The sequence below is a fragment of the Typopeltis vanoorti genome, chromosome 11, assembly GCF_054136105.1.
Source record: "Typopeltis vanoorti isolate ZY-2024b chromosome 11, IOZ_Tvanoo_1.0, whole genome shotgun sequence".
NCBI classification, from domain to species: domain Eukaryota; kingdom Metazoa; phylum Arthropoda; class Arachnida; order Uropygi; family Thelyphonidae; genus Typopeltis; species Typopeltis vanoorti.
In genome coordinates this window covers 119,607,890-119,622,272 of record NC_143559.1, presented here as the reverse complement: position 1 = coordinate 119,622,272, position 14,383 = coordinate 119,607,890, and the positions used below count along the sequence as shown (strand labels likewise).

Genomic DNA, 14,383 nt, shown 5'->3' with positions numbered 1-14,383 from the left:
ATCATGGGAATATGACAAGGTGCCCAGAGAAAGCTTTTCAAAACACTACAATTATCTGGTAAATGGAAGATTATATAGAGCAATGCATAGTCTGTATTTAAGTTATCTGTCAGTCAGCAGTTAGAATTGAAGGAAATAGAGGAGGATCGTTTGATGTAAAATCAGGGTAAGACAAGGATTTATCCCCACTCTTATTCATCACCTATATGGATCATATTATGAAAGAAAGTGGCATTAGGCCTGATATTAGAAATATAGATGTCAAACTTAGCTCCTTGCTTTATGGAGGTGATGTTGTACTTCTAAATACATCTAGTGCGAGTCTACAGGATTCTCCAACTAAATTGAATAACAGCTGTAACAAATTTGGCATGAAAATCATTCATTTTTCAATTTTCATACTAAAAATATACAAATATGCAGGAGCATAGAAAACTTCAGCTCCATATATCCAGCTATTTAGTCACAGTTTTTAGTGAAGATGGCAGGTTAAATCTGGAAATAGACAACGGAGTAAGGAAAGCTGGTATGGTGGTATGGTATGGTTGGTAGCAATTGAATAAATTTATATGGGATAAAAGAAATTAGCCAAAACACCAAACAAGCAGTATACAAAACAACAATTCAAACTAGTTTTAAGTTATGGATCTGAGAACTGGGTTAGAAATAAAGCACTTGATCAAAGACTAGAGACCACAGATATGAGGGTTCTGAGAAAAATTAGGGGAGTAAATCGATGCCATCAATGGTAGAATCATATTAACAATGAAGGTATTAGAAAGTGTTTGGAATGAAAGGTTTAATTTATCATTAAGCATTTCATTCGGGATTTAATTAAGATACCAAAATTTCCCAAGGGAGGTGCTTGTGTATAGGTGTAAATGGAATTGTAAATAATATAATATTACTTTCTGAATAAATCTTTCTGTGTGTCATATTGTAAACTGTCCTGTAAGTAACAGACAAGAATCAAAATTATGTAAAGGTTACATTAGAACAAGAAAGTTAGAGCAAAGTTCTCATTGGTGTAATCGGCTTATAGACATATCCCCAGGCAGTCGCAATGTGAAGTCCGAGACGCGTGCGAGGTGCCCACGTGGGAGACGTAATGGAGAAAAGATAGCTTGGAGTGCAAAGGGCTTAGGTGCCGTCAGCAGTCGGTGACGTAGTAGGGACAGCAGCCGCAGAGTGATATAAAAGAAGTGGCGGCGCAAAATTGAGACTTCCTTTTTGTTTTCTTACTCCTCTTGGCGTTCAGGTTCCGGTAAAAGTCGTTCGAATGGACGGGAAGAACGATAGTCAATGGCGGCCACACGGTCTGGTCAAGGCATGACATTGGTGCAGCCAGACAAGTAGCGAAGACCGAAGCTTCGAATCTGCTCTGATGGATAGCTCTGACCTATCCATCAGAGCAGATTCACACACATCGGCACACGAGTGATTCGTGAACATAATCACTGGGTGGTCAAGACATTGGACAACAGGTTGCAGAACGTGAAAACTAGCCGAAGAAAGTCAGCAGAAATTGATCGAGAGGAAACTCCTGCGTATTCAATGGTCGGTAATGTAAACCTTTTATGTCCTGAACTGAGCTAGAGAGAGAGAGAGAGCGATTGCGCTGATATAATAAGTAAATGGACTTGTTAGTAAATGATAGGACTTTAGTACTTTATCCTCCAGCAAAAATTGTTGTAGCTCTGGAAGTGGTTTTGTAACTGATATTGTCTTTGAGTTATTGCAATATCATAGCTTATTAATTAGGGAATGAGTAAGGCATTCATTGTATAACTGTAATAAGTGAATAAGGACAGGATAGTTTAATTTGCCAATGTTCTTCTTAATATGAAGTACTGATTGTATTTAGATCTTGTCTGATAGATTAGTGTTACCTGCAGGAACTTCTTATTTAGTTTAGTGTGATTTTGAATATTCTGTATAGTAACTTAGAATGAATAAACATTCCTGTTTTCTTTACCTAAAAGAATTGTCTGGTCTTCTCTCAAACCAATGCACCGCTTGCTAAAATTAGAACCTGTGTAAATTCAAGCGCAGGGAATTGGTTACGATTGCATTTGAAGAATATTTAAAGGGTTTGTTAATTACTAAATTCCAAAATTGTGTGACAGTCTGTGTGTTAACTCTCTGACAAGGAGACTTTTCTTGGATAGGAATTAAGATGGCGTAGCGTAACAAATAAATTTTTCTTAATTCCGAAGAGGAGTTAACTCCAGAATTGCAATTAGGGAAAGTTGGCTCTGGTCTGGGGCAAATTCTTTGTTTGCAGAGCTTGCACACGAATTCGATTGAAAGAGAGGCCACAGAAGGGTTAGGTTTTAGTCAAGGTAGACTGCAGTAGCAAGAAAGGGTTGAATAACAATAGGACATATATATATGTACAATCAAGAAGGTAAAATATCTATTTGAGACCTATAGATACAAGAAGTAGAAGACATAACAAAAGGAACTTGAAATTGTCAGCATTCAAGAATGTGTAACTAATCTAAGGTGGTGTGACCACTTAAATAGGATCGTGTGAGGAAAGCTTAGCAAAACAGGTGTTTGATGCCAAGATGGCAGGAAAGAAACCCAGAGGAAGACCAAGGTCTAGGTGGATTGATTCAGTCAAAAGTGCCTTAGAAGCATGAAATGTTATATATGATAATATTGGAGTGCTGACAAGTAATAGACTAATTTGGAGGGAAATTATGGATATGAGGTTAATAATAATGTAAACTTAATCATGTAGTGCTGTCATAGTAGCCTTAATGAACACTGTGAGGGTACATATCAGGAAATTACAATATGTAAAATAATTCTAGACCCTCATAAAAAGAAATCATTGAAATGTATTTTCCTTGAAAAAATATTCCAGCTTTAATTTTATTGATATCATTTTTGGTGTTTATTACTTAAATTTTGTTCATCATGTCTTCATTATTAATTTATTTCTAGTCTTCCACTGCTGTGCATCCTAATATTCACCCTTTATGCACAACATTAATACAACTTGCAGTTGAAAGAAAAGAAATCACAAAATTTTGGAAATGTGCTATTGGTAAGTATGAATGGAACCAAAATTTTTAACATTTTTTAAATTCATTATAAAATAGTTGTTAGTTTGATATTTTAAAAAATAAAAACATTCATTCTAGATGGTAGATAATTTAGAAACCAAAAGTATCTCTTTTTATCTGAATTCACCAAAGTGAATTCAGATAAAAAGATGAAAAGTGCGCTTTTGAAATGAAAGTTTCAGCACGTCCTTGTATTCATTACATGCTTTATATAGAATGAGTTACATAACATCTGTTTTTCCCCCCCATACACCCTTCTAACAATTAGCCTTTTTATTGTTTGACTCTCTGACTTGGGCAGTTGTTCCATCTTTCCCTTGTTGCAGTGGTGGCAGACTGTCTTACTCTTGTTCCATAATCATATTCAATGAATTTTAAAAATGCTTTAAAATGTAAAAGAATCTTTTATAACACTTGCCAAATACACACACATTTTATGTCAAAGGCATTTCAATATTACATCCTTATAAGCAGTTTAATTTTTACGAACTAATATTTAAAAAAATTATTTTGATTATTAAATTAAATATTTTATGTTTTCTATTTATTTTATATTCAGTATAAACATTAATAACTAAATAAATAAAGATGAAAAACCAGATAAGTTCAACATGTATATTTCAGAAAAACATTAAGATTAGCATTTTTTAAGGCAATGTAGTACAAAGAGTAGAATTTTCTTGAATTCTTTTTTTCAGTACAAAAAAAAAAGTGTTTGTATATGTATAGACACACATGGATAGAATTTATTTGGTCATCATTTTTTGAATAAATGTTTAGTAACAGAATTTACTGTATTCTTAATTTTTATTTTATATATGTATGTTATGTGAACCTGCTAAGCATCTTGTGAAATAACTCCAATTTAACATGCAAAAGGCATCTGCCATGAAGATACTAATTTGAAATTTGACTCAAATAGTTGCCTTACCAAACCTTTTTTTTTTTTTTCTCTCTATATATACAGAGACCTACATATCTTTCAAAATATATAAGCTTATTCCAAAACAAATTAAGATTCTTTGTGAATTTTGGCAGCATGCAAGTAGATGTTGTCATGTACCACTGGTTTACTATTACTGATCTATGACTATGCTGTTTATTCTGCCTTTGATTGTAGATTTCCCTGTTCCTTCTTTGATCTGCAGATAACTCTCACTATTGCAATCACAGGAATAGTTTGTTATAGTGAATTTCTATTGAATTGCATTGTCTACTAGGCTTTGGTCAAGAATTTTCAGCAGTTTACTATAAAGGTGTTTACTATAGTCAGTTATAATTATTTATCATTTTGATGTTTGAATTGGCTTAAGTTTATTCATTATCAATTTAAAGTTACTTTCTCAAAATGGAGGGGAGAGAATTTTGTATATTATGGAACTCTACTAGGGTGCCTTCTCGTCTTAATGATATAGTACTTGCTAAGCCCTAGTCATTGTATATATTATACTTTCTGTTTTTAATTATTTTCTTATCTGTTTTATCTTTTAAGCCTCTGTTGACCAATCCAGTGTAGAAAATCAAGATGGTTCAACAGCTGATTCAGAAAGAGCTTTTGTTGTTCATTCAGTAGTGACAATATCTGTACAGAAAGGCTTAGGTGTTGTTCATTATCCATAATAAATCTTAACAGTATAACTAACACCAAGAGAGAGAAAAATACATTTATTAAACTCACAAATATTTCACTGGTTTTCTACCCGGCATCATCAGAGTTCAATGAAACTGACAGGAACACAGCACTAAACACCAAGTAATCATAGAAACAATTTAAATCATAATTGACATCTAATATCCTTATGTGGCACCCTCTATGGGTCAGATAACTACAAAGTTAATTCAAAGAAATTCAACTATTAAGTCTTAAAATGATAATCTCTCAGATCTTTGATAAATTAATGCAACCATACTTGTTGAGGTTGGGAGAACACTTGATAGCTGATGCTGATTCTAAGAATAGCCTCTCAGACCTATAATGACTTCTGTGTAATAAAGATGTTTTTCTCCATCTGATTCTATGTGAAGGAGTATCGAGCATGGTCTGCCAATCCCAACATGCCATATAGATGATCTTGGATGTAATTTTTATGTTCTTCAAGGCGTATGTTAACTGACCTACCAACCTGTCCAAATTAGACTAACTCGTAGGCATAAGGAACTTTTATACACTCCTTTTATAACTATGTGCAAGAGAATGTAGCTGATCTTTAGGAGAACATATAAAATTAGCTAGTTGAATGAAAGGTTTGAAAGTGGTATGGAGATCATATTTGCAAAGGACTTTTGGCTATTTTTTCTGATGTACCCTTAATATGGAATGGAAATGGTTTTGCTGTGATCCTGTGTGTTGAGTTCAGGGCACATGTAATATTTTATCTATTTTATATGGGCTGTAGCCATTGGCTAAAAAGGTGTTGTGAAGTATGATATCCTCAAAACTTACTTACTGAGCTAGTCATTTATTCAAATGACACAGCCCTTGAAAATGAGCTTAGGGACTTTCACAACATCTTTTTTTAGCCAATGGCTACAGCCATATAAAATAGATAAAATATTACATGCAACCCATTCCTCTTACACCCAATATACAGGATCACAGCAAAACCATTCCCATTCCATATGTTAAGGGTATATCAGAAAATATAGCCAAAGTTCTTTGCAAATATTATCTCCATACAACTTTCAAACCTTTCATTCAACTACCTACTTTTATATGTTCTTCTAAAAATCGACTACATCCTCTTGAACATCTGGGAGTGTATAAAGCTCCTTGTGCTTACAAGTTAGTTTACTTTGGATAGCCTGATAGATCAGTTAACATGCACCTTGAAGAACATAAAAATTACATTCAAGATCATCTATGAGTGGAGGGGAAGTCTGGAAAATTCTGATATAACCACAAGAAAGAAAGAACATATCTTAAACCCTTTACCTATCATGTTTAATCAATTTGTAATAATTAGTTCTTTTTCTTTTAGGATATATAAGAAGACATAAAATTAATTAATATATGGCAAGTCAGGATTGGGCAGACCATGCTTTGTATACTCCTTCACATAGGATCCATTGGAGAAAAGCTCTTTATTACACAAAAGTCGTTATGGGTGTGAGTGGCTATTCTTAGAATCAGCATCAGCTAAGCAATGAAGCACTCTCCCAACCTCAACAAGTATGGTTGCATTAATTTACCAAAGATCTGGAAGACTATAATTTTAAGAACTAATAGCTGGACTTCTCTGAATTAACTTTAGTTATCTGACCCATAGAGGGTGCCACATAGGGACAATTAGGTGTCAGTTACAATTTAAATTGTTTCTACGATTACCTCGTTTAGTGCTGTGTGCCTGTCACAGTTTCATTGCACTCTGATGATGCCGGGTAGAAAACCAGCGAAATATTAGTGAGTTTAATAAATGCATTTTTTCCCTCTTGGTGTTAGTTATACCGTTAAGCTTTATTATGAGTGACAATATCCTTTTATTGTCACTGAAATTTCATCTAGGATGCCAAGGATCCTTTAAAAACTTTTCAACTGAAGGTTGAGTTAGCTAGATTTCTACAGAGGTCACAGAGTTTCTCCTTCTGGAAACTGAGTTTTTTCATTCCACAAAACAGTTGATGCTCTGCATAGGGTTAGCTGTCATATCTAGGGCTTAAACATTTTTGTATAAACTAACTAGTCAGGTGTCAGCCATGTTCCTTTTTCTTTCTCTAACCTGGTCAGTTTATAAGCTTTTGTTAATGCCATGACCAATTTTTACCATCTATAAAACAGATGTTTAAGCAGATAGGTTAACTGCAATCCCATTCATGGTTTCGGTGATGATAGCACACTCCACTTATCCTACTCATATGACAAGCCTTGCAGTGCTCAAGCTTCAAGATAATCAGTAATAAGTGCTCTGAACACTGATCTGCACAATAGTCTTGATTATAATCAAGACTGATAATTATCAGTCTAGTAGACATAAAGAAAGAACTTTTTGTTAGAAAGAAGAACATTGTCAGAAGAAAGAACATTTTGTCAGTGATGTATTTATTACTGATACTTAATCATTTTCATATTTTGAGATCTAACACTTACAGTATGTCTTGAATCACACTATTATTAAAAAAATAAAAATAAAAAAAAATCCGTTTCTTCTAAGTCATATACAAATGCTAGAGTAAAAGCATTCAAATACATCATGAAAACACTCAGTAGAATAAAACCCTCAGCTTCTTGCACATTAGCTGAATTATTATAAATTTAGTTTAATCCTTTATCCAAGTGTGAGCAAACAAAGTTTGCGCCTGAAAGTATCTTCAGGACTGGGGTAAGGTGGTACAACACCGGGACACTCCTTGCAAAGGTGGAGCAAGCTACCAACACTCCTATCTCAGTATCTCCCATAATGCAAAACACATCTCCTTGTGGATATGTCTAATGTTATGCATTAAGGGAAGGGTCACAACCCAGACTAGTTTCGACCTTTATTGAGGTCTCTTCAGTGGGAGCCAGGCCCAAGTGGAGATACCAGGCAGAAGCATTAGCAGGTCATCTCTACCTATAGGAGTTGCCAAATGGTGTGCCACCCTTTTTTTAATAAATTACTCTGGATTTAGAGAAAGATGTTGAAAGTTTATTTTTCGCTTGGTTAGAGTATAATAGATACTGAGATAGGAGTGTTGGTAGCTTGCTCCACCTTTGCAAGGAGTACCCTGGTGTTGTACCACCTTGCCCCAGTCCTGAAGATACTTTCAGGTGCAAAATTTGTTTGCTCACACTTGGATAAAGGATTAAACTAAATTTATTATACTCTAACCAAGTGAAAAATAAACTTTCAATAGCTAAATTATTAGGACTGATTCCAAAACACTGTAGACAGTGATGTCATATGATCTAGTGGCAATTGACAAAACTGAAAGACATTTAGGTTACATTTTTAGAATTAGTATAAAGAAATTCTAGATTTTGGAAAAATATAAAAATGATCTGTAATAATCCTTTTTAACTTACTGAATAATTGATCATTGGGTGCAAGATTACAAAAAGGGCCCTAAGGAAGATTCTAAGCATGATTGATAGATGTGGTAATGAATAATCCAAGACAGCTAGGTGAAGATGTTACACCAGATGCAGCCTGTGACAGAGAAACTGATGGCAGTATTAAACATAAAGGGTACGTTAAGATGTTGTGGAGGAAGAGGATATGAAATTTGCCAATCACTGCAAGTTTAGGTTACTGTGTCACAGTTTTATTTTGTTACTTTGCAATTCCCCTGAGATAAAACAATGCATGTCTTATCCTTGTATTGGCCATATTACATTACAAAAAAAAATCAGTTATAAATGACCAAACTGGGATTTGTAATGACTGACATTTACCTATAAGCATGATAAGTAAAGGAAAATTTAGCTGCAAAAAATATATATATATATATTTGGCATGATACATGCCATAGAAACATCATGTAAATAAAATTTACCATTAACTTGTCATACACAAGCATTTGAATGAATTGTTTAAGCCCTTGTCATAACATTAATTAGGTTTATATGAATCCATGTTACTTGGATGTGCTGTGTTAGACCTTATGTTAGAGATAGATGAGATTAAATATACGTAGGAGATAATCAGTGGTTTCCACTCTTGTGAGTAGATGATATCATCAGTGTCATGTATGATTTGTGGAAGATTTTAGAGCACTACACATTTTTCTTTGTATATATAATTTATTATTCTTTTCTTTTTAATTTTAGAGCCATTATTTGAAATAAAGGAAGGTGAAAAGACAGGAGAGAAGGTATATTTGGGATTTCAACTTGTTAAATTTGTATTACCACATCTTAAAAAGACCAAGCATGTGAGTATGTCAACACTGTATCCTGTGGTATTTTTTTGCTTACACTGTTATAAAAAAGTTGAATCGACTTGAAAATGCCAGCGTGATATTTATTTTTTCAGATGCGTTGTATATTGTCTGCACAGTTTGCAAGTTGTTTCATGAACATTATCCTTAATCGGTTGCATCCTCTGAATTCTGTAGCAACTGAGCTGGTAAGTTTTATGTTTTCTTATTTAAAAAAAAATAATAATGATGAAATTGTTTTGTGTGTACAGTAATCTCTCAAATATCCAACTGCAATGGGAAATCAGTTTGTTGGTTGGATAATTGAAATTCAGATGTGCCTTTGTGACCTCAATAAAAGACCCTTTCATGTAGAGTGTGATGATTTCTTGATAATGGAATAGTCTTGTTTTGAATCCAATTAATTAATAAATAAAGGAGATTTTCCTAGAGTTTTGTACCTAATTCTGAGTTTAATGTCTTGGGTAGAGATTATGTAATTTTCTCCATCAGGGAACTGTTTGACCTTTCATTTTGCAAAAACAGACACACCAACCAGAATGTACTCGGATTTTTTTTTATATAAATAAATCTACACATAAGTAAACTTCAGTAAATATAATTTGTTTTTTCCTGTTTTAAAATTATAAAATTCTTTGGCCATCTTTTGTTCTGTCATGGTCAGCTCTCTCACTGTAGCAAACTGGTTTAGCAAGTCCACTCACTAGAATGTACTACCAAAATGTCTCAAAGCTAAACAGCAGTACTATGTTAAAATTTCTATTGCAAATGCCGAAATCTTGAAAGTCATTATAATAAAATCTATCTACAGACTGTATTAAAAACCATGCACTGAAATGTTCTTTTACTAAATGCATAAACAACCTTACCAGGTGGAAGGAAGATTCCTGTGGTTGTAGACATGAAGGGTCACCTTTGTATTTGGGAGAGATTTCACCATTTGATGTTTACAAATTGCTGTTCCATAATGAAACAAAATCATACAAATACTAGTGTTTTATCTGCAGATTTTAGCTCCTCAGGGGCTCATATCTAGTGAACCTAATGCTGGACCAACCCTTACTTCACATAATATACATTATGTTATTAAGCAGGTGTTTGTTTCCGTTCAAAATATTACATCTCTTCTGACCAACCTTGGAATATTCTTTCCTCATATGAGGTGGTACCCAAAACCTCTAAGAATTCTTGATGATATACAGAAGATGGCGATCCACTTAATAGGTGACTCTTTCCTCACAGATTCCCTTCAGTCACTTTCCCATAGGTGCTCAATTTCTACGATGGGCCTTTTCTATTGCTACCTTCATGGGCATTGCTCCTCTGAATTGCCACTACCATTCTTCCACTATCTTTTAACCATATAAGAATTAAAGCAGCCACTGGACAAACCTATACACTGTCCTGCTTCATTCCATCACCTCTATTTTTTGGAACATCTTTCCCATACTATTTTTCTTAATGAATGCAACCTTCACATCTTTAAGAAACATATCAATAGATTAGTTCTTTCACGACAAACACTTACTCACACAGCACTGTTGTGTTATAGTTCTTGTGACCTTTCATGTGTAGTGTCATAACTGGAAGGCTTCCACATAACCTTTAAAAAATGCTGATAACTGACTAGAGCTTTAACCTGATGTTCAAGCCTCACCTTCACGTGGTATGTTCCATTAGTAGATATCCACTGGATAATAAATGAATGGGCTGGCTGGAAATTTTTGACTTAGCTACCAAATTATATTTAGTACTGGCTTAAACCAGAAACAAAGATGATGATGATGATGGTATAACATGGCGAAATTAAATGCTATCTGAGGAATTGCCATGTTAAACAAGTTACCGCAATTTTTTTGCCAGAGAACCAGGATAAAAAGTCTGCTACTGGGACAAACTCCAACTCAACATCAGCAGAATTGAATTTTGAGTCATTAACGAATCGGCTGACAAAGACAATGTCAAAGCTAATCCTTTTTGGAAAATATAAACAGCAGGGCAGGAAATGAATCCCAAGCATACAGAAATGTTTTGGAAAAAGTTGGTAAAAAGCAGAAAGCTAATAATAATGATAAGTGCTTGCTGAATTTCATGTTGGAAAATAAATTATTCATCATTAACACCATGCTTCAAAGATATGTACAAATTCACATTGAGAGAAGACACGCACACAAAACAAATCTTATGGACTGTGTTATTGTTGATAGTGTTATCAGAATTCACTAAATTAAATTGTAATGCATGATATGTAAACCATGGCAGTTATGGAATACCACAATATTGATAAACAGAAAAGTAATATAACTTAATGATTTATTAATAATATTAATTTTTTTTGGAGCAGTGATCAATATATAAATATTCTATTGCAGGCTGACTTCTTAGTAGAGTTTACCAAGGACTGTGAAAATGCAGATGCCCAGATGCTAATTTTAAAATTATTTCTCATGCCGTATGTAGTCTCTATTTTTTTCACACTTCATGATAAATAGTTACATTGCATCAGTTGTGTTTTCATTATTTCTAGTTCATCTTTTGTGATGAGCTTTTTTTTTTTTTTTATTGAACAGTTTAATCTCAAGTTTATAAAATTCATTAATATTTTTAATTAATGTTGTAGTACTCATGACAAATGAAGCAGACATATGTATTTCACAGTACATTCTAAGCTTGTAATGTGAAAAGTGCAGCTGAAGAGAACTTGTATACTTTCTAAAAACAAGAAAAATATATAATGAGTATAAATAACATAAAAATAGAACAGTGAATATTTACAATAAAAATAATATGAGGCACATAGAGACAGTAAGGTCCATTCAGAATTCACTGCCGAATAAGATATGGAAGAGGAATTGCACATGTCTGGTAGCATAGAGTGACTCATTAGCTGGCTGTCAACCATTTTCTTTCATTGCGTTATTGTTTGTTGTCTTCTGCAAATAATTTATGAGTGCTGTGATAAAAATCCTGCCGAGTTATTTGACATGTTTTTTTATATATCATCATCATCAAATTCCTGCCATGTACCCTCAAGGGGTGTACAGGATATGATAGTACTACATGAAAAATTTACATCATTACTAACTTCCTATCTACAATTTTCCTCCAAATCAGTCTGTTACTTGTCAAGACACCAACAATGTCAGATCTTATATTTCTATCGTCTAAGGCACTTTGTACCGTATCAATCCACCTATATCTTGGTCTTCCTCTAGGTCGTTTTCCTGCCAACCTGGCAGAGAACGCTTGTTTTGCTAATCTTTCCTTGCATATTCTATTTAAGTGTCCATACCACCTGAGATTAGCTCTGCTAACGCATTCCTGGATGCTGACGATGTCAAGTTCTTTCCTAATATCCTCGTTTTTAATATGATATTGCCATTGATGCCATCTGTTCATGTCTCTAATCTTTCTCAGGAATCTCATATCTGCAGTCTCTAGTCTTTGGTCAAGTGTTTTACTTCTGACCCAGCTCTCAGATCCGTAAGTTAAAACTGGTTTGAACACAGTCTTGTATACAGCTAATTTAGTTTTGCAACTAATTTTTCTCTTATTCCATATGAATTTATTCAATTGACTTCCTACCATACCAGCTTTGTTGATTCTGTTGTCTATTTCCATATTTAATTTACCATCTTCACTAAAAATCGTGCCTAAGTAGCTGAAATGTTTTACTTGTTCCACAAGTTCTCCGTTTGCAACGCAGTTGACATTTTCAACGATTGAAATGAAAATAGGCTTTGTCTTTTTATTACTGACCTTCATACCATATCTATTACAACAGTTATTCAATTTGTCAGGGAATCTTGCAGACTTGTAGCGGATTTATTTAGAATCATAACATCGTCTGCATAAAGCAAAGAGCTGACATTAACATCTTCAGTTTTGATATGTTTAATATACGACTTTCCTTCATAATGTGATCCATATAGATAATGAATAACAGAGGGGATAATGTACATCCTTGTCTCACACCAGATTTAACATTAAACCACCTTCCTGTACTTCCTTCAATTCTAACTGCTGACTTACAATTTCAATGAAGACTAAGTATTACTTGATATAATGCCCATCGACACCATATAACTGTAGGGTATTGAATAGTTTCTCTCTTGGCACCTTGTCATATTCCTTTTCCAGATCGACAAAACTTAAATACAGATCTTTGTTATATTCCCATGCTTTCTCAACTATTTGTCATAAAGTGAAGATCTGATCCTGACAGACTCTATTTGGCCTGAATCCAGCTTGTCTTCCACAATTCTTCTCAACCGTTTCTCAAGTATACTTGCATAAATCTTACCAGGAACACTCAGTAGGGAAATAACTTTAAATACCTCTGTAATTCTCACTTTCAGTTTTATTTCCATTTTTATATATGGGTACTATGAGAGCTCTACTCTAATCATCGGGAATTCGTCCCTCTGTCCAGGATTTCTGAACTATGCAGTGCAGCCACTGTAAGACTTTTATACCACCATACTTTAGCATTTCTGGTTGAATATCATCTACTCTTGCTGCCTTTCCACATTTCAAGGCTTTGATAGCTTTTTCTACTTCAAGTATGGATATATATTCCTGACTGTATGCCTGTTGAGTGTTTTTACCACTGCACTTTTTTATATATATATGTATATATATATATATATATATATATATATCAGCGGTGTTGTGTGACCATTTCGGATGGATGTGCTGTCGTGGCTTATGCAACCCACGCTACAAAATCCTTGTCAGTTTGACTGTATGATTATATTGTTATCGATGCATGAAGTTTTTAAGAGTGCATAGTGCATCAGCACTCATCTTAATTGGTCCAATGCAATTAATTGTAGAATAATTTTGATGCTTTAATTTATCAGTTAATTGTTGCCAAATCTGCAGAATGGGGGATGTGTTTGTTTTAAGATACTGTATATTAGAAATAGTAATGAATCATCATCATCATCATCATCAAATTCCTGCCATGTACCCTCAAGGAGTGTACAGGATATGACAGTACTACATGAAAAAATTACATCATTACTAACTTCCTTTCTACAATTTTCCTCCAAATCAGTCTGTTACTTGTCAAGACTCCAACATTATCAGATCTCATATTTCTATTATCTAAGGCACTATGTACCGTATCAATCCACCTATATCTTAGACTTCCTCTGGGTCGTTTTGCAGCCAACCTGACAAAGAACACTTGTTTTGCTAATCTTTCCTTGCCCATTCTGTTTAAGTGACAATAACACCTGAGATTAGCTCTGCTAACGCATTCCTGGATGCTGACAATGTCTGTTCTTTCCTAATATCCTCATTTTTAATATGATATTGAAATTGATGCCATCTGTTCACGCCTCTAATCTTTCTCAAGCCTCTCCTATCTGCGGTCTCTAGTCTTTGGTCAAGTGTTTTACTTCTGACCCAGCTCTCAGATCCATAAGTTAAAACTGGTTTGAATACTGTCT

The 14,383-nt window shown here is 34.1% G+C and overlaps 1 protein-coding gene across 1 annotated transcript in view; it reads left to right on the top strand.

The window, feature by feature from the left end:
* Mybbp1A (MYB binding protein 1a) overlaps window positions 1–14,383 on the top strand; it is a 226,321-nt gene that overhangs the window by 48,208 nt on the left and 163,730 nt on the right. Inside the window, exons 7-10 of the mRNA XM_090400474.1 lie at window positions 2,953–3,055; window positions 8,818–8,921; window positions 9,023–9,115; window positions 11,300–11,379. Coding sequence (XP_090256600.1) covers window positions 2,953–3,055; window positions 8,818–8,921; window positions 9,023–9,115; window positions 11,300–11,379 — 380 coding nt within the window. The remainder of the gene's footprint in view (window positions 1–2,952; window positions 3,056–8,817; window positions 8,922–9,022; window positions 9,116–11,299; window positions 11,380–14,383) is intronic.